Source organism: Gobius niger (assembly GCF_951799975.1).
Source record: "Gobius niger genome assembly, chromosome: 12".
NCBI classification, from domain to species: Eukaryota; Metazoa; Chordata; class Actinopteri; order Gobiiformes; family Gobiidae; genus Gobius; species Gobius niger.
In genome coordinates this window covers 1,164,592-1,189,415 of record NC_136863.1, presented here as the reverse complement: position 1 = coordinate 1,189,415, position 24,824 = coordinate 1,164,592, and the positions used below count along the sequence as shown (strand labels likewise).

At 43.2% G+C, this 24,824-nt stretch overlaps 1 protein-coding gene across 1 annotated transcript; it reads right to left on the bottom strand.

The window, feature by feature from the left end:
* Positions 1 to 9,422: 9,422 nt before the first annotated feature.
* On the bottom strand, positions 9,423 to 24,054 carry ttl (tubulin tyrosine ligase). Its single transcript, XM_079568175.1, has 7 exons — positions 23,351 to 24,054; positions 22,487 to 22,565; positions 16,573 to 16,817; positions 14,992 to 15,127; positions 13,028 to 13,297; positions 12,808 to 12,951; positions 9,423 to 9,663 (listed from the first exon to the last, which is right to left on the bottom strand). The coding sequence occupies exons 1-7, from the start codon at positions 23,517 to 23,519 to the stop codon at positions 9,462 to 9,464; spliced, it is 1,245 nt and encodes a 414-aa protein (XP_079424301.1). The 5' UTR covers positions 23,520 to 24,054; the 3' UTR covers positions 9,423 to 9,461.
* Between the last annotated feature and the right edge of the window lie 770 nt (positions 24,055 to 24,824).

Sequence of the window (24,824 nt, the reverse complement as noted above, 5' to 3'; positions counted from 1 at the left end):
GGAAACAAACGCCGGCGGTTGCCATGGTAACGCCACGGCAACAAGAGGACACGCGCGGGCTCAATATATAAACTCGTTTTTTTTGTTTTCTTTTACTTTAGGGAATTTTAGCTTGAGGATAAGATATGTTTTGTCTCAATTAAGTTATTAGTTTGAGGAAAATATATATTTTATTTCGAACAATTTTTTTTTTTTTTTTTTTTTTCGTAAACAAACGCAAAAATTGCTCCGTTCACCCATTTTGTCCAGTCCTTAACACTCACTTTTGGCTAAATTAAAATTATATGGAGATTAAAAATTTTACTTTAACGAAAATTAAAATGATTTGGCTCAAAATAGAGTTTGGGAAATTCCAGTTACCATGGAGATCCGCCATCTTCGCAGCTGTTAGCATACATTTCCATAAATAACATTAGCTTAAAACAGTAAAACATGTTGAGCTGCTGAGTCACTGCTGGTAAATCCATCTAACTCACTGCGGCGTCCAAGTGTTTTAACCCCTTAACCCCCGCCTGAACCGAGCACATTTTCTCCAGTTTGGCTTTACCCCAATCAAAACTGAGACGAAAACAATGTTGGAAATGTGACAAAAAAGTAAGAAAACATTGACAAAAAAGTGATGAAAAATGGATGAAAAAGTGGCAAAAATGTCACAAGAAATTGACAAAAAATGGACAAAAAAAAACAAAAATGTGATAAAAAATTGACAAAAAAATGACAAAAATGCGAGAAAAAGATGAAAAACAAAACAAAAATGTGATAAAAAATTGACAAAAAAATGACAAAAATGCGAGAAAAAGATGAAAAAAAAACAAAAATGTGACAAAGAAATGACAAAAATTTGATAAAAAATTGACGGAAAAAAAAAGTGACAAAAATGTGACAAGAAATGTATGAAAAAAATACAAAAATGTGACAAAAAAATGACAAAAAATTGATAAAAAATTGACGAAAAAAATACAAAAAAATGACAAAAATGTGACAAAAAATTTTACAGAAATGTGACAAAAATTTGACAAAAAAAAAAAAAATTTAAACAAAATTGACAAAAAAATGACAAAAAAAGTTACAAAAATGAATTGAATACCCAACAAAAAAATGATGGAAAAAAATCTGATGACATGTGGAGAAAAAGAAGATCCTCTCGGTTCAGGCGGGAGTTAAGAGGTTAATGTGAACAACATCTCCAGTATTTTAACTTTCAAAATCTCAGTTTATAATTGCTGCTAATCCCATAATGCTTAGCGACATGACGTCACACTCCCGAACTCTATTCCATTTAGTTGTTGGGATGAGCAGAACGTCCCATTTGAGAGAAATGTGGAATCAAAAGTTATCCAAAGCACTTGGACGTTAGCGCCCCCTGGTGAAAAACAAACTCAATCACTCCAATCGCCACAAATACTGCATTCCAAAATCCAAAAACTATGATAAAACAAAACAAAGGCAGTCTGAGCTTTTAAACTTTATAAACAAAATGAATGACACAAATCAAAGGTCACACTGGATTTCTTTTATTTCCATAATACACGCAGGTTCAGAAAAGACAGAAATGTTCATGCGGTTTGTAACAAAACACAGCACACAGGAAGTCAATGCCTCAAATACAGATGTTCAGGAGGAGCGACGGGGGGAGGGGCCACGGGGGGGGGGAGGGGCCACGGGGGGGGAGGAGCCACAGGAGCCGGATCTTTGGTTGAAGTGAAGAAAGAAATCCACACAAACGACAGTGAAACATAAACTAAGGTGCTTTAGGATCTGGAGGTCTGTTGCTACTGCGTCTCTAAAGCAGCTTCCCTTTGCTCCGGAGACACTCCCGTCGTCACGGCAACACTGATGGGTTTAAACAGACTTAAAACGACAAAAACACTAAACAAAATCCTTCATAAACATCAGGACAAAACAACAAAATCATATGGAAACTGCTGAATCTAACTTTTATGCTCACGATGCTGATCAAGGTGGTTCGAGTATCGGCCGATATCCGATATGAACCGATACCAGGAGACTTCCCTGAAAAAGTTGGTCCTCTTTTCTCCACATGAACGCAGATAAATCGATCTGATCGTTACAGTTTGTTAATACTTTAGATTTAGTATTTTTTAACCCCTTAAGTCCCGCCTGAACCGAGCACGTTTTCTCCAGTGTGGCTTTACCCCAATCCAAAAGCTTCTGGAAAAAAGGTGTGAAAATAGCGACAAAACTGAGACGAAAACAATGATGGAAATGTGAGAAAAAAATGAGAAAAGTTTGACAAAAAAACGTGACAAAAAATGGATGAAAAAGTGGCAAAAATGTCACAAAAATGACAAAAGAAATGACAAAAAAAATTACAGAAATGTGATAAAAATGTGACCAAAAAATGACAAAAATTAGACCAAAAAATGACCAAAAAATTACAAAAATGTGATAGAAAATTGACTAAAAGTTGACGAAAAAATGACCAAAAATGACCAAAAAAAAAAAAAGTTACAAAAATGAGTTGAATACCCAACAAAAAAATGATGGAAAAAAAATGAGGAAAAAGATCCGGTTCAGGCGGGAGTTAAGAGGTGAAGGAGCTTATATCCCGCAAAGTCCACTTTTTGGAGCTTTTTACCATGTTCTGCTATTTCCTGATCAAAAACACTCTTCCCAGGTTGAAAGAAAACCTCCAGAAAATACTTATATTTCTCACAAAGATGAGTGCTCCATAGTGGTATCATATAAAGGCCTGTACTTTACTTTGAATGGCTCCCATAGCAGATACAGATCCTTTAACCTTTTAACTCCCGCCTGAACCAAGCAAGTTTTCTCCCGTTCAGCTTTACCCAAATCTAGTATCTTCTTGGCTGGAGCTTACAGTCTGTAGACCAGAGTAACGTCTCATTTGAAAGACCTACAAAACTGATGGGAATGGATCTTTTTTCTTGCGTTGTTGCTGTGTTTTCTTTAACACCACATTTTTGCCACTTTTTGTCACATTTTGTCTCTTTTTCACCACATTTTTGTCTCTTTTTGATCATATTTTTGTCTCGTTTTGTTGTGTTTTCATACAAGTTTTCCTCTCAATTTGTCTCTACTGTGCTCAAGAAGCTTTTAGATTTGGGTAAAGCCAAACTTGAGAAAACGTGCTCGCTTCAGGAGGCGGTGAAGAGGTTCAGAAACTAAAACACAAACACTTGGTCGCTCAGATCTGATTTTCCTCGGCGTCTTTACGTTACTCAGTCTTGATTCGTTGCCGCTAGCTTTAGCATGCTAGCTAACCGCGGCGACTAAAAACACATTCGTGGATTCTTCATGAAAGTGTGTTTTTAAATGTCGAGAGCCAAAGCAGGTATCGGTTCAGTATTGGATATTTGTAGCCGATTTCCGATACTAGGATCAGATCGTCCCTCGATATTAACACTGAGCGTCTCTAACTTCCGGAACCTTCACCTTCACAGATCCTTCTTTCTAAAACGAAACACTGATTAAAATAATTGATAAATAAAAGGCTTAAACGCCGCCGTCCCTTCAGTTTCACGAAGCTAACGCTAAAATAAAACATCAGAACAAAAACAACAGGCCACACTTTGTCTAAAGAGAAACGATACAAACACGAGGTTTAAAGCTGCATCGTGGAACTTTTTACACTGTGAAGACTTGATGAAAAGTTCCAGAATGCTGCTTTAAACGGACAGAAACAAACAGAACTGCTCTGAATAAAGTAAATGTATTTGTAAAAACCCCATGAAATGTTTCGATATCGACGTCCAGCAGTTTCTGAGCTTCATGGGGTTTTTACAAATATAAAACACTAACATCTACTGAAAGAGTCTGGAATAGAAATGAGAAAAAGGTGCTTTAAACCTTTGCATATGGGAATCACATGCTTCCACACGAACATGCGTCTGTTTATATTTCATAAAAACCTTCATTTACAGCAGGATTGTTCCGATGCGGGATCAGTGTCTCAGATTTAAAGGCCCTAAACCAGATTTATGTGACTAAAAAAGTGTTTTAAGCTTTAAGGCGAGACCAGCTGTGGGGATTATTCAAGTCTTTTCCAAACACAACGGAGGCTTGTTTTAAAGAGAAACATTTACATTTTTCCTGGAGAAATGGAGACTTTTATTATATAATTAGGTGAGGTCACACTTAACCCCTTAACTCCCACCTGAACCGAGCACATTTTCTCCAGTTTGGCTTTACCCCAATCCAAAAGCTTCTGGAAAAAAGATGAGAAAATAGCAACAAAACTGAGACGAAAACAATGATGAAAATGTGACAAAAAAGTGAGAAAAGTTTGACGAAAAAATAACTAAAAAATAACAAAAAAATGACAAAAAAAATGACAAAAAAAAGGACAAAAAAATGACAAAAAATAACAAAAAAAGACAAAAAAATAACAAAAAAAAAGACAAAAAAATGACCAAAAATGACAAAAAATGACAAAAAAAGAAGAAAAGAAAAAAGAATTTTTTTTTACAAAAAATAACAAAAAAAAGACAAAAAAAAAGAAGAAAAGAAAAAAAAATGACAAAAAAAAGACTAAAAAAAAGAAAAAAAAGACTAAAAAAATAAAATAAAATAAAAATAAAAAAATTACATAAATATTACAAAAAATAACAAAAAAATTAAATAAATAAATGACAAAAAATGACACAAAATTAAAAAAAAAGGCAAAAAATGAAAAAAAAAAAATTACAAAAAAGGACAAACAAAAAAAATATATACTACAAAAAAAAAATTTAATTAGAAAAAAAGACAAAACATTGATTAAATAAAATGACAAAAAAGTTCCAAAATGAGTTGAAACCCCCCCCCAAAAAAGATGGAAAAAAATCTGATGACGTGAGGAAAAAGATCCATTTAGTTTTGTAGGTCTTAGCTTTCAAATGAGGCGCTACACTGGCCTACAGGATTTGGGTAAAGCTGAACTGGAGAAAATGCTCTCAGTTCAGGCGGGAGTTAAGAGGTTAAACACAGATACAGACGCGTCTCTGGAATCGCCCGTATATGGTCATGTCTGAAAACAGTTAAGGGGGAAAACAATTCAAAAACGACTTTAACAAATCCTGAATTATGAACATAGTTTCTACTAAATAAAGATACAAAGACACAGAGGAGCAAAGTGGTTCAACAGCCCATAAATACAGAAACAACAGAGAATGCTAACATGATGCTACATGCTAGCATGGCAGCACGGCTGATGTAAAGTGTGAGGATGTGATAACGTCAGCTCTGATAGGGATGTGTTTGTGTTGATGCCCATGATTTCTCCTGTCTGGAAACAATAAAGGTTTATCTTTATCTAAACTTCATCCAAACATCTGAAGATCCCTCTCATATTCATCAGCAGAACATCAGGTCCAGGGCCTTTAAAGACCGTGTTCAGAGGCTGCTTAAGTTTATGACATTTGTGTCGGAACAATCCTGGATCTCCGTCCATCGTTCTGGGTTTGTGTCCACAGAGAGGAATGTTTTCAAAGACTCTTCAACACCATGTAAAGCAACACAGACGAGAAGAAACTCAGCTACACATGAAGGTCACGACTGTGGAGCCTCAGGTCCAGGGACGACGGAAACGTAAGGCACTAAAGTCTGAAGGGGAACAGCTCCCACTTTTCTATTCTCCGCCCGGAAGAAGAAACACGGAGCCAGGAGTCAGTGAGGAAGAGCATGAAGAGCTTTACTGCAGAAGAACTTTACTGCAGAAGAACTTTACTGTAGAAGAACTTTACTGTAGAAGAGCTTTACTACAGAAGAACTTTACTGTAGAAGAGCTTTACTGCAGAAGAACTTTACTACAGAAGAACTTTACTGCAGAAGAGCTTTACTGTAGAAGAGCTTTACTGCAGAAGAACTTTACTGCAGAAGAACTTTACTACAGAAGAGCTTTACTACAGAAGAACTTTACTACAGAAGAGCTTTACTACAGAAGAGCTTTACTACAGAAGAACTTTACTGCAGAAGAACTTTACTACAGAAGAACTTTACTGCAGAAGAACTTTACAGCAGAAGAGCTTTACTGTAGAAGAGCTTTACTGCAGAAGAACTTTACTGCAGAAGAACTTTACTGCAGAAGAACTTTACAGCAGAAGAGCTTTACTACAGAAGAGCTTTACTACAGAAGAACTTTACAGCAGAAGAGCTTTACTGCAGAAGAGCTTTACTGCAGGAGAACTTTACTGCAGAAGAACTTTACTACAGAAGAACTTTACTGCAGAAGAACTTTACTGTAGAAGAACTTTACTACAGAAGAACTTTACTGCAGAAGAACTTTACTGCAGAAGAACTTTACTGCAGAAGAGCTTTACTGCAGAAGAACTTTACTGCAGAAGAACTTTACTACAGAAGAGCTTTACAGCAGAGGGTTTGTGTTTGTGTTGAGAATCAGACCCTCCAGGATTGTTGTGAGACATTTTTCTGCTTGTTTGTATTTTACATCAGTTTAAGCCAATGAGAGGAGGCTCACTCTGAGACTAACCAATCAGGACGTTCATACACTGCAGAAGTAAATCGGTGAAAAGGCGAGGCCGTGAAAGGTGAGGGACACGGTGTTAGGGCTGGAACAACTCACGATTACTGAGTCGACAACTATTCAGTGATCTCCATGTTCTCTAGTAAACACAGACTCAAAGGAAAATGACATGTGTATCTTTTATGGAAACCTGCTTTGTTTTTAAAGTTTGGGTCTGTGGTGTTTTGTAGGGTTGTGCCGATGGGCCACGCCCCCTCCTGTCAGAAACACGCACTGATCTTCTGTGGGCCTTGTAAACCTACAAACTTTGCAGGGATTGCACTGTAAATTAAGTCACGGATATAACTAATATACGCACTAGTTTCAGTACCTGCCAGAAGCCGTGATGTGTTCGCCGTAATTATTAAAGTAAAGACGCAGCTGCTCTCTCTCTCTCTGCATTTAAACCATTTTATTACACGGCTCTTCACAACGTCAGTAGAAGCTCTGTTGATTTGAATGGGATTTCCCATCGTTCTCCCGGTCATTATTTCCTGATAAAGTTCCTCTGAGTTGGTGCTTTCATATCACTCCACACGTACGTAGCAGCGACACTATCTGTCCCGTCACTGAGAGAGAAGTCGGGGAATCGTGAGTCTGACTTTCAACTTACCCAGAGATTCACCACCATTCCTCCAACTGCGCCTTCAGCTAAGTAGCTAGGCTAGCTGCTAGCCTAGCTGCTTTATGCGCAAACTTTTGGGAACTATTTGTCGCGGAAGTCATTAAATAAACCTTTGGACCTTCATAAAAGTGTACGAAGTTTATGTTGTGTGTGTTCAGTTGGCAAATGGCTGAATAATAAGCGGATCATGTATAGAACGCTGGTCATTATTTTCCCGATAATGACCAGCGTTCTATACATTATCCCTTACTTAAAATGACGAGAGGGCTCTCACATCGCGCATGGGTTTGGATTATTCTCACGAAGGGCCGAGAGAGGAGAGAGAGGAGAGAAAGAGGCGGGGCAGGAGGTACGAGGTTACGAGCTCACAGACCGGGCGGCGCGTGGAGCGGCTTCAAACACGTAGCTACGACGCTAACGTGTAAATATTGTCCCGTTCACCCACTGTTTCTTAAACATTACGTAAATAATAAGCTCTGATTTACATTTGTATTAGTGTGAAAAGAGTCTTGGTATTGAGGAGGAGTTGAGGCTCTGAATAAGTCGTTCTCCTCTCAGACTTTACGCACGAGTTTTAACACATTTCTGCAAAAGTCGTGACTCTGTTCAGATCAGGTTTAGTTTAGATCCATTTTGTACATTGAATATTGTGTCTGTGTCTCATCAGAAGCAGAATTAGAGTAAACAGCCTCCATGTCCTCAAGTGGTGCCTCTTTAGCGTCATGTGATACATGTCAGAAACCTTTCACAGCCAAGCGATTCATCGATTCATCGGGAAATCGGACTTTTTCCAGCTTTCCATCATGTTATTCTGTCACTCCCTCATTAAAAACATGGCTGAAGTGTTGCCTTGGCACATTCACGTATTTCTGAGTAATCTGTAAAAACTCTGATGGCGGCCATTTTAGGGATAGGTTTGCCTGAGTCCTCCTAGGAACGCCCCCACCTCCTGGAGACGCCTCCGAGCTTTGGTCACCAGCCGAGTAACCAACCACTGCTCCTCAGCAGAACCCCCTCCCCACTGATGCCACAGACAGCGTGTGGAGGGGGCGTGTCTAAAGGCTCAGAGGTTCTTAAAGAGACAGAGGCCTATTTCAAGACATTCACTACAGCCATTTTGAGAGAGACGTTTTATACAAGGCAGTTATTCTAATTTACTGCATTTACAGACCAACAGAAGGTTTGTCATCATTGTAGTGAGATATAGACTGGTGCTATGGGGCTGACAAAAGCAGAACACCCCCTCTTTAAAGCAGAACGCCCCCTCTTTAAAGCAGAACACCCCCTCTTTAAAGCAGAACACCCCCTCTTTAAAGCAGAACACCCCCTCTTTAAAGCAGAACACCCCCTCTTTAAAGCAGAACACCCCCTCTTTAAAGCAGAACACCCCCTCTTTAACCTCTTAACTCCCGCCTGAACCGAGGGGATCTTTTTCCTCACGTCATCAGATTTTTTTTCCATCATTTTTTTGTTGGGTATTCAACTCATTTTTGTAACTTTTTTGTCATTTTTTGGTCCATTTTTTTAATCAATTTTTTAATCTAATTGTTCTAATTTTTTGGTCAAATTTTTGTAATTTTTTGTAATTTTTCTGTCATTTTTTGTCACATTTTTGTATTTTTTTTTGTCAATTTTTTAATCAAATTTTTTATCAATTTTTTCTAATTTTTTGGTCAAATTTTTTGGTCAAATTTTTGTCCTTTTTTGACATTTTTTGTCAAATTTTTTATCATTTTTTTCTAATTTTTTTATCAAATTTTTGTAATTTTTTTGTCATGTTTTTTACTGCATTTACAGACCAACAGAAGGTTTGCTCATCATTGTAGTGAGATATAGACTGGTGCTATGGGGCTGAAAAAAGCAGAACACCCCCTCTTTAAAGCAGAACACCCCCTCTTTAAAGCAGAACACCCCCTCTTTAAAGCAGAACACCCCCTCTTTAAGAAGAAAATATCCCTCTATAAACATGGAACGCAAAGAAACACGACTCACGAAGCCTCTGATTTCCCGTCGTGTTAAAAGCTGCGATCACAACATCACGGATCCTGGAGGGACTGATTTCGTTCCTTTTCCTTCATCACATTAGAAAGATAAATATAACACTGTCTCTAAAGTCCATATAAAGCGGCTTCTGTGAACAGCAGGTGGCGCTGTGCAGATGTTACTGTCACTGACTCACGGCGAAGAGGAGGTTGTTCTTCCTGACTCTTGTTTAAACAGGTTTGGACTGAATACTTTGAATACTGTAGTACTTTTCCTGGTAACTTCTGCTTGTATTGGAGGAATATTCGACCTTTAACATGACTGGTTCCCACAGCGGCCAGCAGGGGGCGCTGTGGCCCTCGTGTGAGCTCACAGGCGAGTGAACGGCCCCACGTGCAGCGGCCCGCGGAGCTTGGGGGAGGAGCAGGCGTTGGCGTTGGCGGTGGACAGGTTGAAGGTGGAGGAGGGGGAGGAGGAGTACGGCGAGGAGCTGCCCGAGTCTCCGCTCAGGCTGAAGACGGACGCCACGGCCACGTCCACGATGCCCTGGCACAGCTCCGAGTACAGCTTCCTGTGGCAGAGGAAGTTACAGTCAGAGAGAGGCACCGATATCCGATATTAACCGATATTTACCGATATTAACCGATATTAACCGATATCAGCCGATACATGAGACTGATTATTCTTTTTCCTCACGTGCTGTGTTGTGTCACCTTTTGCTTTTTTTTCTTTCTTTCTTTTTTTCAATTTTTTTTGGCACTTTTTGTTGAATTTTTGTTGAATTTGTGTTTTTTTGTTGAATTTTTTGTTGAATTTTTGTCATTTATTAATCAAATTTTTGTCATTTTTTTGTTGAATTTTTGTCACTTTTTTTTTGAATTTTTGTCATTTTTTTGTTGATTTTTTGTCACTTTTTTTTTTAATTTTTGTCATTTTTTTGTTGAATTTGTTTAATTTTTGTCATTTTTTGTTGAATTTTTGTCATTTTTTGTTGAATTTTTGTCATTTTTTTGTTGAATTTTTTCACTTTTTTGTTGAATTTTTGTCATTTTTTTTGTTGAATTTGTTGAATTTTTGTCATTTTTTTTGTTGAATTTGTTGAATTTTTGTCATTTTTTTGTTGAATTTTTTTCACTTTTTTTGTTGAATTTTTGTCATTTTTTTGTTGAATTTTTTTCATTTTTTTTGTTGAATTTGTTGAATTTTTGTCATTTTTTTGTTGAATTTTTTTCATTTTTGTTGTTGAATTTTTGTCACTTTTTTGGTTGAATTTTTGTCACTTTTTTTGTTGAATTTTTGTTGAATTTTTGTTGAATTTTTGTTGATTTTTTGTTGAATTTTTGTTGAATTTTTGTTGAATTTTTGTTGAATTTTTGTCACTTTTTGTCTTTTTTTGTTGAATTTTTGTCATTTTTTTGTCACATTTTTGTTGCATTTACATCCTTGTTTTCTCCTCATTTTTGTGGCTATTTTGTTGCTTTTTCCCCAAGAAGCTTTTTGATTAGGGTAAAGCCAAACTGGAGAAAATGGGATCCGTTCAGGTGGGAGTTAAGGGGTTAAACATAATATACGCCTTTCACCAGGTCACAGTCAGAGAGATTCACCGATATCCGATATTAACCGATACAAGAGACCGATTATTCATGAGCAAATGTTAACCTCTTACCACCCGCCTGAACCCAATGCATTCTGTCCTCTTTGGTCATTATACAGGCCTGTGTAACACCTCATTTGAAAGCTAAGACCCACAAAATTGATCTTTTTCCTCACGTTGTTGCTGTGTTGAGTCACCTTTTGTAGGTTTTTTTCCTTTTTTTTTTTTTTTCCATTTTTGTTGAATTTTTGTCATTTTTTTGGTTGAGTTTTTTGTCACTTTTTGTCATTTTTTGGTTGAGTTTTTGTCACTTTTTTGGTTGAGTTTTTTGTCACTTTTTGTCATTTTTTTGGTTGAGTTTTTGTCACTTTTTTGGTTGAGTTTTTTGTCATTTTTTTGGTTGATTTTTTGTCATTTTTTGTTGATTTGTCATTTTTTTGGTTGAGTTTTTGTCACTTTTTTGGTTGAGTTTTTGTCACTTTTTTGGTTGAGTTTTTGTCATTTTTTTGGTTGAGTTTTTGTCACTTTTTTGGTTGAGTTTTTGTCACTTTTTGTTGAGTTTTTGTCACTTTTTGTTGAGTTTTTGTCACTTTTTGTTGAATTTTTGTCACTTTTTTGGTTGAGTTTTTGTCACTTTTTGTTGAGTTTTTGTCACTTTTTGTTGAATTTTTGTGACATTTTTGTTGAATTTTTGTCACTTTTTTGGTTGAGTTTTTGTCACTTTTTGTAGATTTTTTGTCATTTTTTGTTGAATTTTTGTCACTTTTTTGTTGATTTTTTGTCATTTTTTTGTTGAATTTTTGTCACATTTTTGTCACTTTTTGTCATTTTTTTGCCAAACACTAACAACATCTTTGGTCTTTGTGTGTGACTGAGGACACACACAAAGACCAGACAGGTACACATCAACTCGTCTAAGCTCAGGTGAGAACATATCTCAGTCTGGAAATACTGGCTGTTCCTTTAAATCTCTGACTCAACTTTCCCCAAAGTAAAGACGGGAAAACGTTTGGTTCTGGAGACGTCGTTCATGGAGGCGAGAAATACTCACAACAAAACTTTTAATTCTACTGTGTACTCCTGTGGTTCCTGAGGATATTCATTGTAGAAAAGTCCAGTGATCTTTGTTAATCGTTTATCCAAGAGTTTATCAATAGAAATAATTGATCCGTAATATCATGACAATAAAATATGACTTTATTTATCTTTAATGTGGAAAAAAAATATTTGCCTGGATTCACCTGAACTTTTAATTGTCATATTTATTGCTGTGTTTTATTGCCTTGATATTTGTTGCAGCCCTTTGAGGCGACTTCTGTTGTGATATTGGGCTATACAAAACCATTAAACTTGAAACTTGAACTTGAAAGTTGAGTTTCACTCGGAGAAAGACACTTTTAAGACAGTGGTATCGGCAAATATCGGGTATCGGCAGATACACAAAACCCAGTATCGGTTTCGGTGGCAAAACAGCTGGATCAGTGCATCTCTAAGTATTATACACGAGTTAAGTGTCCTGGGATGGACTTTCATTTTCAGAAAACCTTTATTTTAAAAAGTAATATTTGTTTTTAATGACAGACTTGTGTTTTATTTGATTCTAAGTTTCATAATGTTTATTTCAAGCTGTCGTGTGAGTCTCATTTAAATCTTTAAGTTTTCATGAAATATTTATTCATCTGACGTCAAAATATTGATCAACACCATAATCTGTCAAAAGACCAGGACGTTCAGATCTTTGCTGCTGTAGAAGTGACATGACATTAAAGTTATTACAGGAATAAAGATGTTTAATTCTGAGAACAGAACGAAGAGACTTTACAGTTTAGAAAAATGTAATACTCGAGTAGTATTGTCCTCAGGTACTTTTACTCTTATTTATTTGTGTCACTGCTTCTGACTCGTCTTTCTAAGTAAAGTCACTTGAGCCGATTCGGTAAAACACAAATATATGGGTCCAGCTGCTCAGTGAAACGGGCAGAGATGGGGGGTGGGCGGAGCTTAAGGAGAGATCGCCAGTCCAGTGTATTTAGCGTGTATTTAGCATGTATTAAGAGTGTATTTGGGGTGTATTTAGCGTGTATTTAGCGTGTATGAAGCGTGTATTTAGCATGTACTGACTGTGCACAGGCCGGCGCTCCGTTGATCTCGATCAGCCACACTTTGAAGTTCTCGTCCAGCATGAAGTCGAAGCCGAACAGCTGGAAACTCTGGTACGACAGATGTTTGGTGCTGATGGCGGCTTCGACACAAGACAGACAACTCCTGCAGAGAAAACATCTGTCTCAGAACCACAGGAGGAGGAGGAGGAGCAGGAGGAACAGGAGGAGGAGGCACTGACTTGACGATGTGCTTGATCTGCGGCAGGACGCTCGTCTCCAGCGTGACCCCGTGAGCCTTGAGGAGGTAGAGCCTGAAGTCGTCGAAGAACATCTCGTTGCCCTCCTCGTAGCGGCCGTAGTTCTGCGACTGCTCCTTCTGGATGCAGTGGTTGGTCAGGTGACTGGTCATGTCCCCGAGGTCCTGGCTGTTGTACGGCTCCGAGGACGTCCTGAGAACGCCCTCCCGGTACAGGTAGATGTTGTACTGATGGTCCACCAGCACCCAGCTCCTACACACACACGTTTGGAGCGCTGTCTTAGTGAGGACACTCAGACATGATGTTTTACCCAGACCCTGACCTTAATCCTAACCCTAATGTAAACCCAGTTCTAGCCCAAAACCACATCTCGACCTTCAAACTGTCCTTCAAATAAGAGAGAACCACCCAAAATGTCCTCACTCTGTTAAAAACTGAAACTGGTCACACACACACACACACAGGGTTGGGAACCTCTGGGTACCTCACGATTCGATACTGCGATAATCGATATATTCCACAAAAATAACCTACGATGCATCACGATAAATAAAAAAAACTACTTTAAACATACTTCCTATTACTCATCATTTACATTTCTTCTCATGTTCTCTGTGTCTTTAACCTCTTAACTCCCGCCTGAACCGAGAGCATTTTCTCCAGTTCAGCTTTACCCAAACCCTGTAGGCCAGAGTAACGCCTCATTTGAAAGCTAAGGTCTAATAAACTCATCTAAATGGATCTTGGAAATGGATCAGATTTTTTTCCATCTGTTTTTTTTGGGGGGGGGGGATTCAACTCATTATTGTAACTTTTTTTGTCACATTTTTGTCATTTTTTGGCACTTTTTGTCATTTTTTTGTCACATTTTTGTCATTTTTTTGGTCATTTTTTGTCATTTTTTAGTCATATTTTTGTCATTTTTTTGGTCATTTTTTGTCATTTTTTGTTTTACATTTTTTTGTCTTTTTTGTCACATTTTTGTCATTTTTTTTGTCATTTTTTGTCATTTTTTTTTTTTTGTTTTTTTTTTTTTTTTAAACATTTTTTTGTCTTTTTTGTCATATTTTTGTCACTTTTTGTCATTTTTTGTCACATTTTTGTATTTTTTTTTGTCATTTTTTGTCACATTTTTTGTCACATTTTTTGTCATTTTTTTGGTCATTTTTTAGTCATTTTTTGTCATTTTTTTGTCATATTTTTGTCATTTTTTTGGTCATTTTTTGTCATTTTTTGTCATTTCTTTGTCATTTTTTTGTCATATTTTTGTCACCTTTTGGTCTTTTTTTGTCTTTTTTTGTCTTTTTTTTGTTTTACATTTTTTGTCTTTTTTGTCACATTTTAGTATTTTTTTTGGTCATTTTTTTGTCACATTTTTGTCATTTTTTGTCATATTTTTGGTCATTTTTAGTATTTTTTTGTGTGTTTTTTGTCACATTTTTGTCCTTTTTTCGTCACTTTTTTGTCACATGTCCATCATTGTTTTCGTCTCGGTTTTGTCGCTATTTTCACACCTTTTTTCCAGAAGCTTTTGGATTGGGGTAAAGCCAAACTGAAGAAAATGTGCTCGGTTCAGGCGGGAGTTAAGGGGTTAAACAATCCCAGACTCACTGAAGATGGGTTTTTAGATCTGACTTCATTTACATTTAAATAATCCACAAACCACAGTCCTGTTTCAAAAGGAATAAATCAACCCCAAATTAATCTTATCTATAAATATAAATTACTTTTAATGGTAGTTTTAATTGTATGTCAGTGTTTGTCTTTACAGTGTGTTTACAGTGTGTTTTCCTGTGTGTTTACAGTATGTTTTACAGTGTGTTTACAGTGTGTTTACCGTGTGTTTACAGTATGTTTTACAGTGTGTTTACAGTGTGTTTACCGTGTGTTTACAGTATGTTTTACAGTCAGACTCTGGTTTTCAGACTCTGGTTTTCGTGACTCGCCTGATGTCGAACTTGCGGCGTCCCGGCTCCAGCAGCAGCGGCCTCTCCAGGTACTTCTGAATGACGTGGACCTGGCCCTGGTTATCGATGTAATCCAGCAGCTCTGCGGCATCATGGGAGATCAGGATCCCGGCTCCTGCGGGACCAGGAACCGCCATTCTCAAAAACAATATTTCAAAAATCAAAATTCTTCTAAATCTGTCCCCACAAAGGAAATGACCATATTTGGATCACAGCGTCATCTCGTTCACAGCCTTTCCTGCTACACGTGGATACCAAACATGTGAGTATTTGTGAATGAATGAAGCGCGGGAAAAAACAGGGGCGGCCATTTTGGAGTCACTTCCTGGATAAATCACAGAATAAACATCGTAAAGAGAGATTTTTTTTTTTTCTCTGACAGAGTTTTAACCTCTTAACTCCCGCCTGAACCGAGAGCATTTTCTCCAGTTCAGCTTTACCCAAATCCTGTAGGCCAGTGTAGCGCCTCATTTGAAAGAAAGATCTACAAAACTCATCTAAATGGATCTTTTTCCTCACGTCAGATTTTTTTTCCATCATTTTATTTTGGTATTCAAGTCATTTTTGTCGTTTTTTCTTTTCTTTTTCGTCATTTTTTTGTCATTGTTATCATTTTTTGGCACATTTTTGTCATTTTTCGTCAATTTTTTGTCACATCTTCATCATTGTTTTCGTCTCAGTTCTGTCGCTATTTTCACACCTTTTTTTCCTTTTAAAATGTGCTCGGTTCAGGTGGGAGCTAAGGGGTTAATCTATTGCCATCCGCCAAAACCAAATGCATTATCTCCTCTTTGCCATTGTCATCACTTTTTGTTTCCCATATGTGTTTTTGTCACTTTTTAATGGCACTTTCGTTACCTTTTTTAATGCATTTTTCTCCCTTTTTGCTGCTGTTTTATCACATTTTTGCTGGATTTTTTTCTTTTGTGATGGATTTTTTTCCTTTTTTGCTGATTTTTTGTGTTTTATTTCTGGATTTTTGCTTTTTTGCTGGATTTTTTTTTGCTGGATTTTTGTCACTTTTTTGCTAGATTTTTGTCACTTTTTTGCTGGATTTTTGTCACTTTTTTTGCTGGATTTTTGTCACTTTTTTGCTGGATTTTTGTCACTTTTTTGCTGGATTTTTGTCTTTTTTTGCTGGATTTTTGTTTTGTTTTTTTGCTGGATTTTTGTCACTTTTTTGCTGGATCATTGTCATCTTTTTGCTCATTTGTTACTTTTTTGCTGCTCTTTTGTCACATTTTTCCGGATTTTTGTCATTTTTTATCTTTTTTTTGCGTTTACATCCTCATTTTCCTCTCATTTTTTTGTCTCTGTTTTGAAGAAACTTTTAGATTTGGAGAATTTGGAGAAAAAACTTTCAGGTGGGAGTTAAGAAGTTAATGCAGGCTAGCTGATACCATAGAAATGCACAAGCCTAGCACTAGCCTAGCATTAGCCTAGCGCCACGAAACTCTTCAAATATAAGAACTGCATGAATTACTATGTGAAAAATCCTGAAGTATCGCTTTCAAGCTAAGACGTTCTGGAGGAAACGAATCTAAATCTCAGCGTTTTCACCTTTGGCTCCGGCGGACGACTTGGCGATCCACGCGCTGCCCTCGCCGCCCTCGCCGCTCTCCCTCTTGGCGTTGTAGGAGGCCAGGAACACCTCGCGCTCGTCGGTTCTGGGGTGGCTCTTCAGGTGGCTGATGCCGTTGGACGACGCCGGGGCCACGGGCGTCTTCAGGTTCGTCGGGTAAATGATGTACGACTCGGGGAACCAGGTGCAGGAGTCGCGCAGCTCCGGGCTGGTCTTTATCAGCCTGGCAGGGAGGCAGGGCGTTAGCGGTTAGTGTCAGGGCGTTAGCGGTTAGTGTCAGGGCGTTAGCGGCGACAGGCAGGGCGTTAGCGGCTACAGTCGGGGCGTTAGCGGCTACAGTCTGGGCGTTAGCGGCGACAGGCAGGGCGTTAGCGGTTAGTGTCAGGGCGTTAGCGGTTAGTGTCAGGGCGTTAGCGGCTACAGTCAGGGCGTTAGCGGTTAGTGTCAGGGCGTTAGCGGTTAGTGTCAGGGCGTTAGCGGTCACAGTCAGGGCGTTAGCGGCTACAGTCAGGGCGTTAGCGGTTAGTGTCAGGGCGTTAGCGGTTAGTGTCAGGGCGTTAGCGGTTAGTGTCAGGGCGTTAGCGGCTACAGTCAGGGCGTTAGCGGTTAGTGTCAGGGCGTTAGCGGCTACAGTCAGGGCGTTAGCGGTTAGTGTCAGGGCGTTAGCGGCTACAGTCGGGGCGTTAGCGGTTAGTGTCAGGGCGTTAGCGGTTAGTGTCAGGGCGTTAGCGGTTAGTGTCAGGGCGTTAGCGGTGACAGGCAGGGCGTTAGCGGTTAGTGTCAGGGCGTTAGCGGTTAGTGTCAGGGCGTTAGCGGCTACAGGCAGGGCGTTAGCGGCTACAGGCAGGGCGTTAGCGGCTACAGGCAGGGCGTTAGCGGCTACAGTCAGGGCGTTAGCGGCTACAGGCAGGGCGTTAGCGGTTACAGTCAGGGCGTTAGCGGCTACAGGCAGGGCGTTAGCGGCTACAGGCAGGGCGTTAGCGGCTACAGGCAGGGCGTCAGCGGCTACAGTCAGGGCGTCAGCGGCTACAGGCAGGGCGTTAGCGGTCACAGTCAGGGCGTTAGCGGTGACAGTCGGGGCATCAGCGGCTACAGTCAGGGTGTTAGCGGTTACAGTCGGGCGTTAGCGGCTAAAGTCAGGGTGTTAGCGGTTACAGTCGGGGCATCAGCGGCTACAGTCAGGGCGTTAGCGGTTACAGTCAGGGCGTTAGCGGTTACAGTCGGGGCGTTAGCGGCCACAGTCGGGGCGTTAGCGGCTAGAGTCGGGGCGTTAGCGGCTACAGTCAGGGCGTTAGCGGCTACAGTCAGGGCGTTAGCGGCTACAGTCAGGGCATCAGCGGCTACAGTCAGGGCGTTAGCGGCTACAGTCAGGGCGTTAGCGGCTACAGTCAGGGCATCAGCGGCTACAGTCAGGGCGTTAGCGGCTACAGTCAGGGTGTTAGCGGTTACAGTCAGGGCGTCAGCGGCTACAGTCAGGGTGTTAGCGGTTACAGTCAGGGCGTTAGCGGCTACAGTCAGGGTGTCAGCGGCTACAGTCAGGGCGTCAGCGGTTACAGTCGGGGCATCAGCGGCTACAGTCAGGGTGTTAGCGGTTACAGTCAGGGCGTCAGCGGCTACAGTCAGGGTGTTAGCGGTTACAGTCAGGGCGTTAGCGGCTACAGTCAGGGCGTCAGCGGCTACAGTCAGGGCGTCAGCGGCTACAGTCAGGGCGTCAGCGGTTACAGTCGGGGCATCAGCGGCTACAGTCAGGGTGTTAGCGGTTACAGTCGGGCGTTAGCGGCTACAGTCAGGGCGTTAGCGGTTACAGTCGGGCGTTAGCGGCTACAGTCGGGCGTTAGCGGCTACAGTCAGGGCGTTAGCGGCTACAGTCAGGGCGTCAGCGGCTACAGTCGGGGCGTCAGCGGCTACAGTCGGGGCGTTAGCGGCTACAGTCAGGGCGTTAGCGGTCACAGTCAGGGCGTTAGCGGTCACAGTCGGGGCGTTAGCGGTTACAGTCAGGGCGTTAGCGGCTACAGTCAGGGCGTTAGCGGCGACAGTCAGGGCGTTAGCGGTTACAGTCGGGCGTTAGCGGCTACAGTCGGGCGTTAGCGGCTACAGTCAGGGCGTTAGCGGCTACAGTCAGGGCATCAGCGGCTACAGTCAGGGTGTTAGCGGTTACAGTCGGGGCATCAGCGGCTACAGTCAGGGTGTTAGCGGTTACAGTCAGGGCGTCAGCGGCTACAGTCAGGGTGTTAGCGGTTACAGTCAGGGCGTTAGCGGCTACAGTCAGGGCGTCAGCGGCTACAGTCGGGGCGTTAGCGGCTACAGTCGGGGCGTTAGCGGCTACAGTCAGGGCGTTAGCGGCTACAGTCAGGGCGTTAGCGGCGACAGTCAGGGCGTTAGCGGTCACAGTCGGGGCGTCAGCGGCTACAGTCGGGGCGTCAGCGGCTACAGTCAGGGCGTTAGCGGCGACAGTCAGGGCGTTAGCGGTCACAGTCAGGGCGTTAGCGGTCACAGTCAGGGCGTTAGCGGTCACAGTCGGGGCGTTAGCGGTTACAGTCAGGGCGTTAGCGGCTACAGTCAGGGCGTTAGCGGCGACAGTCAGGGCGTTAGCGGTCACAGTCGGGGCGTCAGCGGCTACAGTCGGGGCGTCAGCGGCTACAGTCAGGGCGTTAGCGGTGACAGTCAGGGGGCGTTAGCGGCGACAGTCAGGGGGCGTTAGCGGCTACAGTCAGGGCGTTAGCGGCTACAGTCAGGGCGTTAGCGGCTACAGTCAGGGCGTTAGCGGCTACAGGCAGGGCGTCAGCGGCTACAGTCAGGGCGTTAGCGGCTACAGGCAGGGCGTTAGCGGCGACAGTCAGGGCGTTAGCGGTTAGTGTAAGGGCGTTAGCGGTCACAGTCAGGGCGTTAGCGGCTACAGGCAGGGCGTTAGCGGCTACAGTCAGGGCGTCAGCGGCGACAGTCAGGGCGTCAGCGGCGACAGTCAGGGCGTTAGCGGTTACAGTCAGGGCGTTAGCGGCTACAGGCAGGGCGTCAGCGGCTACAGTCAGGGCGTTAGCGGCTACAGGCAGGGCGTTAGCGGCGACAGTCAGGGCGTTAGCGGTTAGTGTAAGGGCGTTAGCGGTCACAGTCAGGGCGTTAGCGGCTACAGGCAGGGCGTTAGCGGCTACAGTCAGGGCGTTAGCGGCGACAGTCAGGGCGTTAGCGGCTACAGTCAGGGCGTTAGCGGCTACAGTCAGGGCGTTAGCGGTCACAGTCAGGGGGTTAGCGGCCACAGTCAGGGCGTTAGCGGCCACAGTCAGGGCGTTAGCGGTTACAGTCGGGGCGTTAGCGGTTACAGTCGGGGCGTTAGCGGTTACAGTCGGGGCGTTAGCGGCTACAGTCAGGGCGTTAGCGGCTACAGTCAGGGCGTTAGCGGCTACAGTCAGGGCGTTAGCGGCTACAGTCGGGGCGTTAGCGGCTACAGTCGGGGCGTTAGCGGCTACAGTCAGGGTGTTTGCGGCTACAGTCAGGGCGTCAGCGGCTACAGTCGGGGCGTCAGCGGCTACAGTCAGGGCGTTGGCGGCTACAGTCGGGGCGTTAGCGGCTACAGTCGGGGCGTTAGCGGCTACAGTCGGGGCGTTAGCGGCTACAGTCGGGGCGTTAGCGGCTACAGTCGGGGCGTTAGCGGCTACAGTCGGGGCGTTAGCGGCTACAGTCAGGGCGTTAGCGGCTACAGTCAGGGTTTTAGCGGCGACAGTCAGGGCGTTAGCGGCTACAGTCAGGGCGTCAGCGGCTACAGTCAGGGTGTCAGCGGCTACAGTCAGGGCGTCAGCGGTTACAGTCAGGGCGTTAGCGGCTACAGTCAGGGCGTTAGCGGCTACAGTCAGGGTGTTAGCGGCTACAGTCAGGGCGTTAGCGGTTACAGTCAGGGTGTTAGCGGCTACAGTCAGGGTGTTAGCGGTTACAGTCAGGGTGTTAGCGGCTACAGTCAGGGCGTTAGCGGCTACAGTCAGGGTGTTAGCGGCTACAGTCAGGGCGTTAGCGGTTACAGTCAGGGTGTTAGCGGCTACAGTCAGGGTGTTAGCGGCTACAGTCAGGGCGTTAGCGGCTACAGTCAGGGCGTTAGCGGCTACAGTCAGGGCGTTAGCGGCTACAGTCAGGGCGTTAGCGGCTACAGTCAGGGCGTTAGCGGCTACAGTCAGGGCGTTAGCGGCTACAGTCAGGGCGTTAGCGGTTACAGTCAGGGCGTTAGCGGTCACAGTCAGGGCGTTAGCGGGTACAGTCAGGGCGTTAGCGGCGACAGTCAGGGCGTTAGCGGCTACAGTCGGGGCGTTAGCGGTGACAGTCAGGGTGTTAGCGGTGACAGTCAGGGCGTTAGCGGGTACAGTCAGGGTGTTAGCGGCTACAGTCGGGGCGGTAGCGGCTACAGTCGGGGCGTTAGCGGTGACAGTCAGGGTGTTAGCGGTGACAGTCAGGGCGTTAGCGGGTACAGTCAGGGTGTTAGCGGCTACAGTCAGGGCGGTAGCGGCTACAGTCGGGGCGTTAGCGGTGACAGTCAGGGTGTTAGCGGTTATAGTCAGGGTGTTAGCGGCTACAGTCAGGGCGGTAGCGGCTACAGTCGGGGCGTTAGCGGTTATAGTCAGGGCGTTAGCGGCTACAGTCAGGGCGTTAGCGGCTACAGTCAGGGCGTTAGCGGCTACAGTCAGGGCGTTAGCGGCTACAGTCAGGGCGTTAGCGGCTACAGTCAGGGCGTTAGCGGCTACAGTCAGGGCGTTAGCGGTTACAGTCAGGGCGTTAGCGGTTACAGTCAGGGCGTTAGCGGTCACAGTCAGGGCGTTAGCGGCTACAGTCAGGGCGTTAGCGGCTACAGTCAGGGCGTTAGCGGCTACAGTCAGGGCGTTAGCGGCTACAGTCAGGGCGTTAGCGGCGACAGTCAGGGCGTTAGCGGCGACAGTCAGGGCGTTAGCGGCTACAGTCAGGGCGTTAGCGGCGACAGTCAGGGCGTTAGCGGCGACAGTCAGGGCGTTAGCGGCGACAGTCAGGGCGTTAGCGGCGACAGTCAGGGCGTTAGCGGTTACAGTCAGGGCGTCAGCGGCGACAGTCAGGGCGTCAGCGGCGACAGTCAGGGCGTTAGCGGTTACAGTCAGGGCGTTAGCGGCGACAGTCAGGGCGTTAGCGGCGACAGTCAGGGCGTTAGCGGCGACAGTCAGGGCGTCAGCGGCGACAGTCAGGGCGTCAGCGGCGACAGTCAGGGCGTTAGCGGTTACAGTCAGGGCGTCAGCGGCGACAGTCAGGGCGACAGTCAGGGCGTCAGCGGCGACAGTCAGGGCGTTAGCGGCTACAGTCAGGGCGTTAGCGGCTACAGTCAGGGCGTTAGCGGCTACAGTCGGGGCGTTAGCGGCTACAGTCAGGGCGTTAGCGGCTACAGTCGGGGCGTTAGCGGCTACAGTCAGGGCGTTAGCGGCTACAGTCAGGGCGTTAGCGGCTACAGTCAGGGCGTTAGCGGCAACAGTCAGGGTGTTAGCGGCTACAGTCGGGGCGTCAGCGGCTACAGTCGGGGCGTTAGCGGCTACAGTCAGGGTGTTAGCGGCTACAGTCAGGGCATTAGCGGCTACAGTCGGGGCGTTAGCGGCTACAGTCGGGGCGTTAGCGGCTACAGTCAGGGTGTTAGCGGCTACAGTCAGGGCATTAGCGGCTACAGTCAGGGCGTTAGCGGCTACAGTCAGGGCATTAGCGGCTACAGTCAGGGCGTTAGCGGCTACAGTCAGGGCGTTAGCGGCTACAGTCAGGGCGTCAGCGGCTACAGTCGGGGTGTTAGCGGCGACAGTCAGGGCGTTAGCGGCTACAGTCAGGGCGTTAGCGGTTACAGAAGGACACGTGTGAGTAAAGGAGTCGACAGAAGTTAGTAAAACGACCGGAGTCGACTCTCACTTGACGAGCGACGCCTTCCTGCAGAGCTTGTCGGCGCCTCGGTAATAGTTCACCAGCTGCACCAGGCCCGGCTCGTGACCTGGAGAGACACGCAGCAAAGGGAGAGTTCACAGAAAACACACGTTAGAGTTTTACAGAGAACAAAAACATGGCAAATACAAAGGAAGGAAAACCCCACAGTGACATTATTTCAGTCGTTTATCACTTTAGTATAAACATTAACATACAGACATATCATGTATGTTTAATGAGCTGTTATGTGACGAGGTCTGGGCTAAACTGACAATTAATAAATCATTAGATATGGGGATTTTATTGTTAATGACGACAAACAGAAATCACATGAATCATACAAAAGCGGAGAAAAACGTTTTATAACATTTTTTTCCACCAAATTTTTTTCCTCAATTTTTTTTTACATTTTTGCTAAATATGTTTCCAATCTTCCTAATTTTCCCCCTACATTTTTTCCTATTTATTGCTTTTAATCAATTTCATCTTAATTTTTCTCAAATTGTTCCTATTTTTTTTCTGCATTCATGTAAAATCCTTATTTTTCCCCAAATATTTTGCCTATTATTCCCCATTTTTCATTCCCCCCACACTTTTTCACCCATTTTTCTCTAAATAACTGAGCAATATTTGTAAAAAAAAAAAAAAGTCACCAGTTTTTTCCTTATTTTTTCCTAAATATTTTTCCTATTTTCCTCCCATTTACAAACACCCCCCACTTTGTCACCTACTTTATCTAAATATTTATTCCAGTATTTTTTCCTATATTTCCTCACTTCCTCCCATACATCATTTCCATGTTTCCTTCACTATAGTAAAACAGTCGTGACACTGTATGACAGCATAATTTACCCAGACGCCCAAAGGGCAGCCGGTTCCTCTCCCCGAGCATGAGGTTGAACCTGGGGTTGTCCTTCTTCAGCCTCTTCCAGTGTCCTGTTGCGAGCAGGATCTTGGAAACTTCAGCGTACACGGTGCTGTTGTCATCTCTGCTGACAAACGTGTACAGTGGGCCGCTCATACTTGCCCAACTGCGCGTGCAAACATAAAAAAAAGGGGCTTCAAAAAGTGTTCCTGGGAGCTTAGCCTCGCGGACTCGCCCTCGTCACTGCAGCAGGAGGACTCCGGGCTATCTCATCCTGCCGTGGCATGATGCTTCTGTCATGTTCACCGCGCAGAAACTCGCTATTACGCAGCGGTTTACAAGGCTAACGCTACAAAAAGTTGTCATGCGCATTAAATATGGATATAGGCAGAGTCTTGTACATTCGCTGCAACAATATTGTCATTTAAATCCCCAGGAAAAGGGTGTGACTGACTGGTGCTACCGCGTCTCCTGGCGTTGCAGCCTGGTCCCGACAGCGCTCACTGTCATCCCGGCCGGTCTGGGGCTAAATGGCGGAGATAAAGCTGAATAATCTGCCGGAGACCTGTTGTAAATGTCTAAATGTGTCCGAGAAGTCGCTAGCGTGTGTTCAAAGTTAGCTAACCAGGCGTACTTAAACGTAGAAGGGAGAGTTTCCACCCGGCAGCGTGCTTTATTCTCCGCAGCTGCTGTCATCGCTGTAAACACTGGGCTTAGCGGCGCTGGGGGATGGAGTTTTATTCCGCTACGGGGTTTCCCCAAAACTACGTCATTTTTCTTACGTTTCACGCGATTTTAAGCAAATAAGTAACGGGAATTAAAATATGTATTTATGTAATCGCGTCTGAGAATAAAGTCATTTAGATATGTAAAAGACAAGCAAGCGAATTCTGATTTGAACTACTCTTCCCAGAAAGCATTGCGGCAATACGACTGCTTTTAGCGTAAAGTGTAGTTCTTCCAAATGGCCACAAGATGGAGGCCAAGTCCACGAAAGTGTAGAGGCTGAGCCACGTTTAAAATAAAATAAATATTATTCACATTAGTGAGCGAAACAATTATTATATAAATAATAATAATAATTATATTATATTATATTATATTATATTATATTATATTATATTATATTATATTATATTATATTATATTATAATAATATATATATTTTTTTAAAGTTAAATTAATAGGTTAATAGAAACGTGCTTTAAACCGCAAGTTTATACTTTTACTTTTGAGGAAAAACATTTGAATAATTGAGGGAAAAATGTGGGAAAATTGAGGAATGAAAAAATATTTTTTTAATGCAAGAAAAAAAAAAGTGGGAACATTTTTTAAACATTTAGGAAAATATGTTGGGGCAAAACATTTAGTTTTATTTTGTCCCCATATAATTCACATTTTTCACCAATTTTATCCTTATTATTTTATCTAACCCAATTAAAGCACAAATAAAGTATGTTT

Bases quoted from the DNA above. Each gene is read 5' to 3' on its own strand.
- ttl (XM_079568175.1), bottom strand. From the start codon at position 23,519: ATGAGCGGCCCACTGTACACGTTTGTCAGCAGAGATGACAACAGCACC. The intron at 22,566-23,350 runs GTAAATTATGCT...GTGTCTCTCCAG, and splicing joins GCTGCCCTTTGGGCGTCTGG to GTCACGAGCCGGGCCTGGTG. The intron at 15,128-16,572 runs GTGAAAACGCTG...CTGGTCCCGCAG, and splicing joins GTCGTCCGCCGGAGCCAAAG to GAGCCGGGATCCTGATCTCC.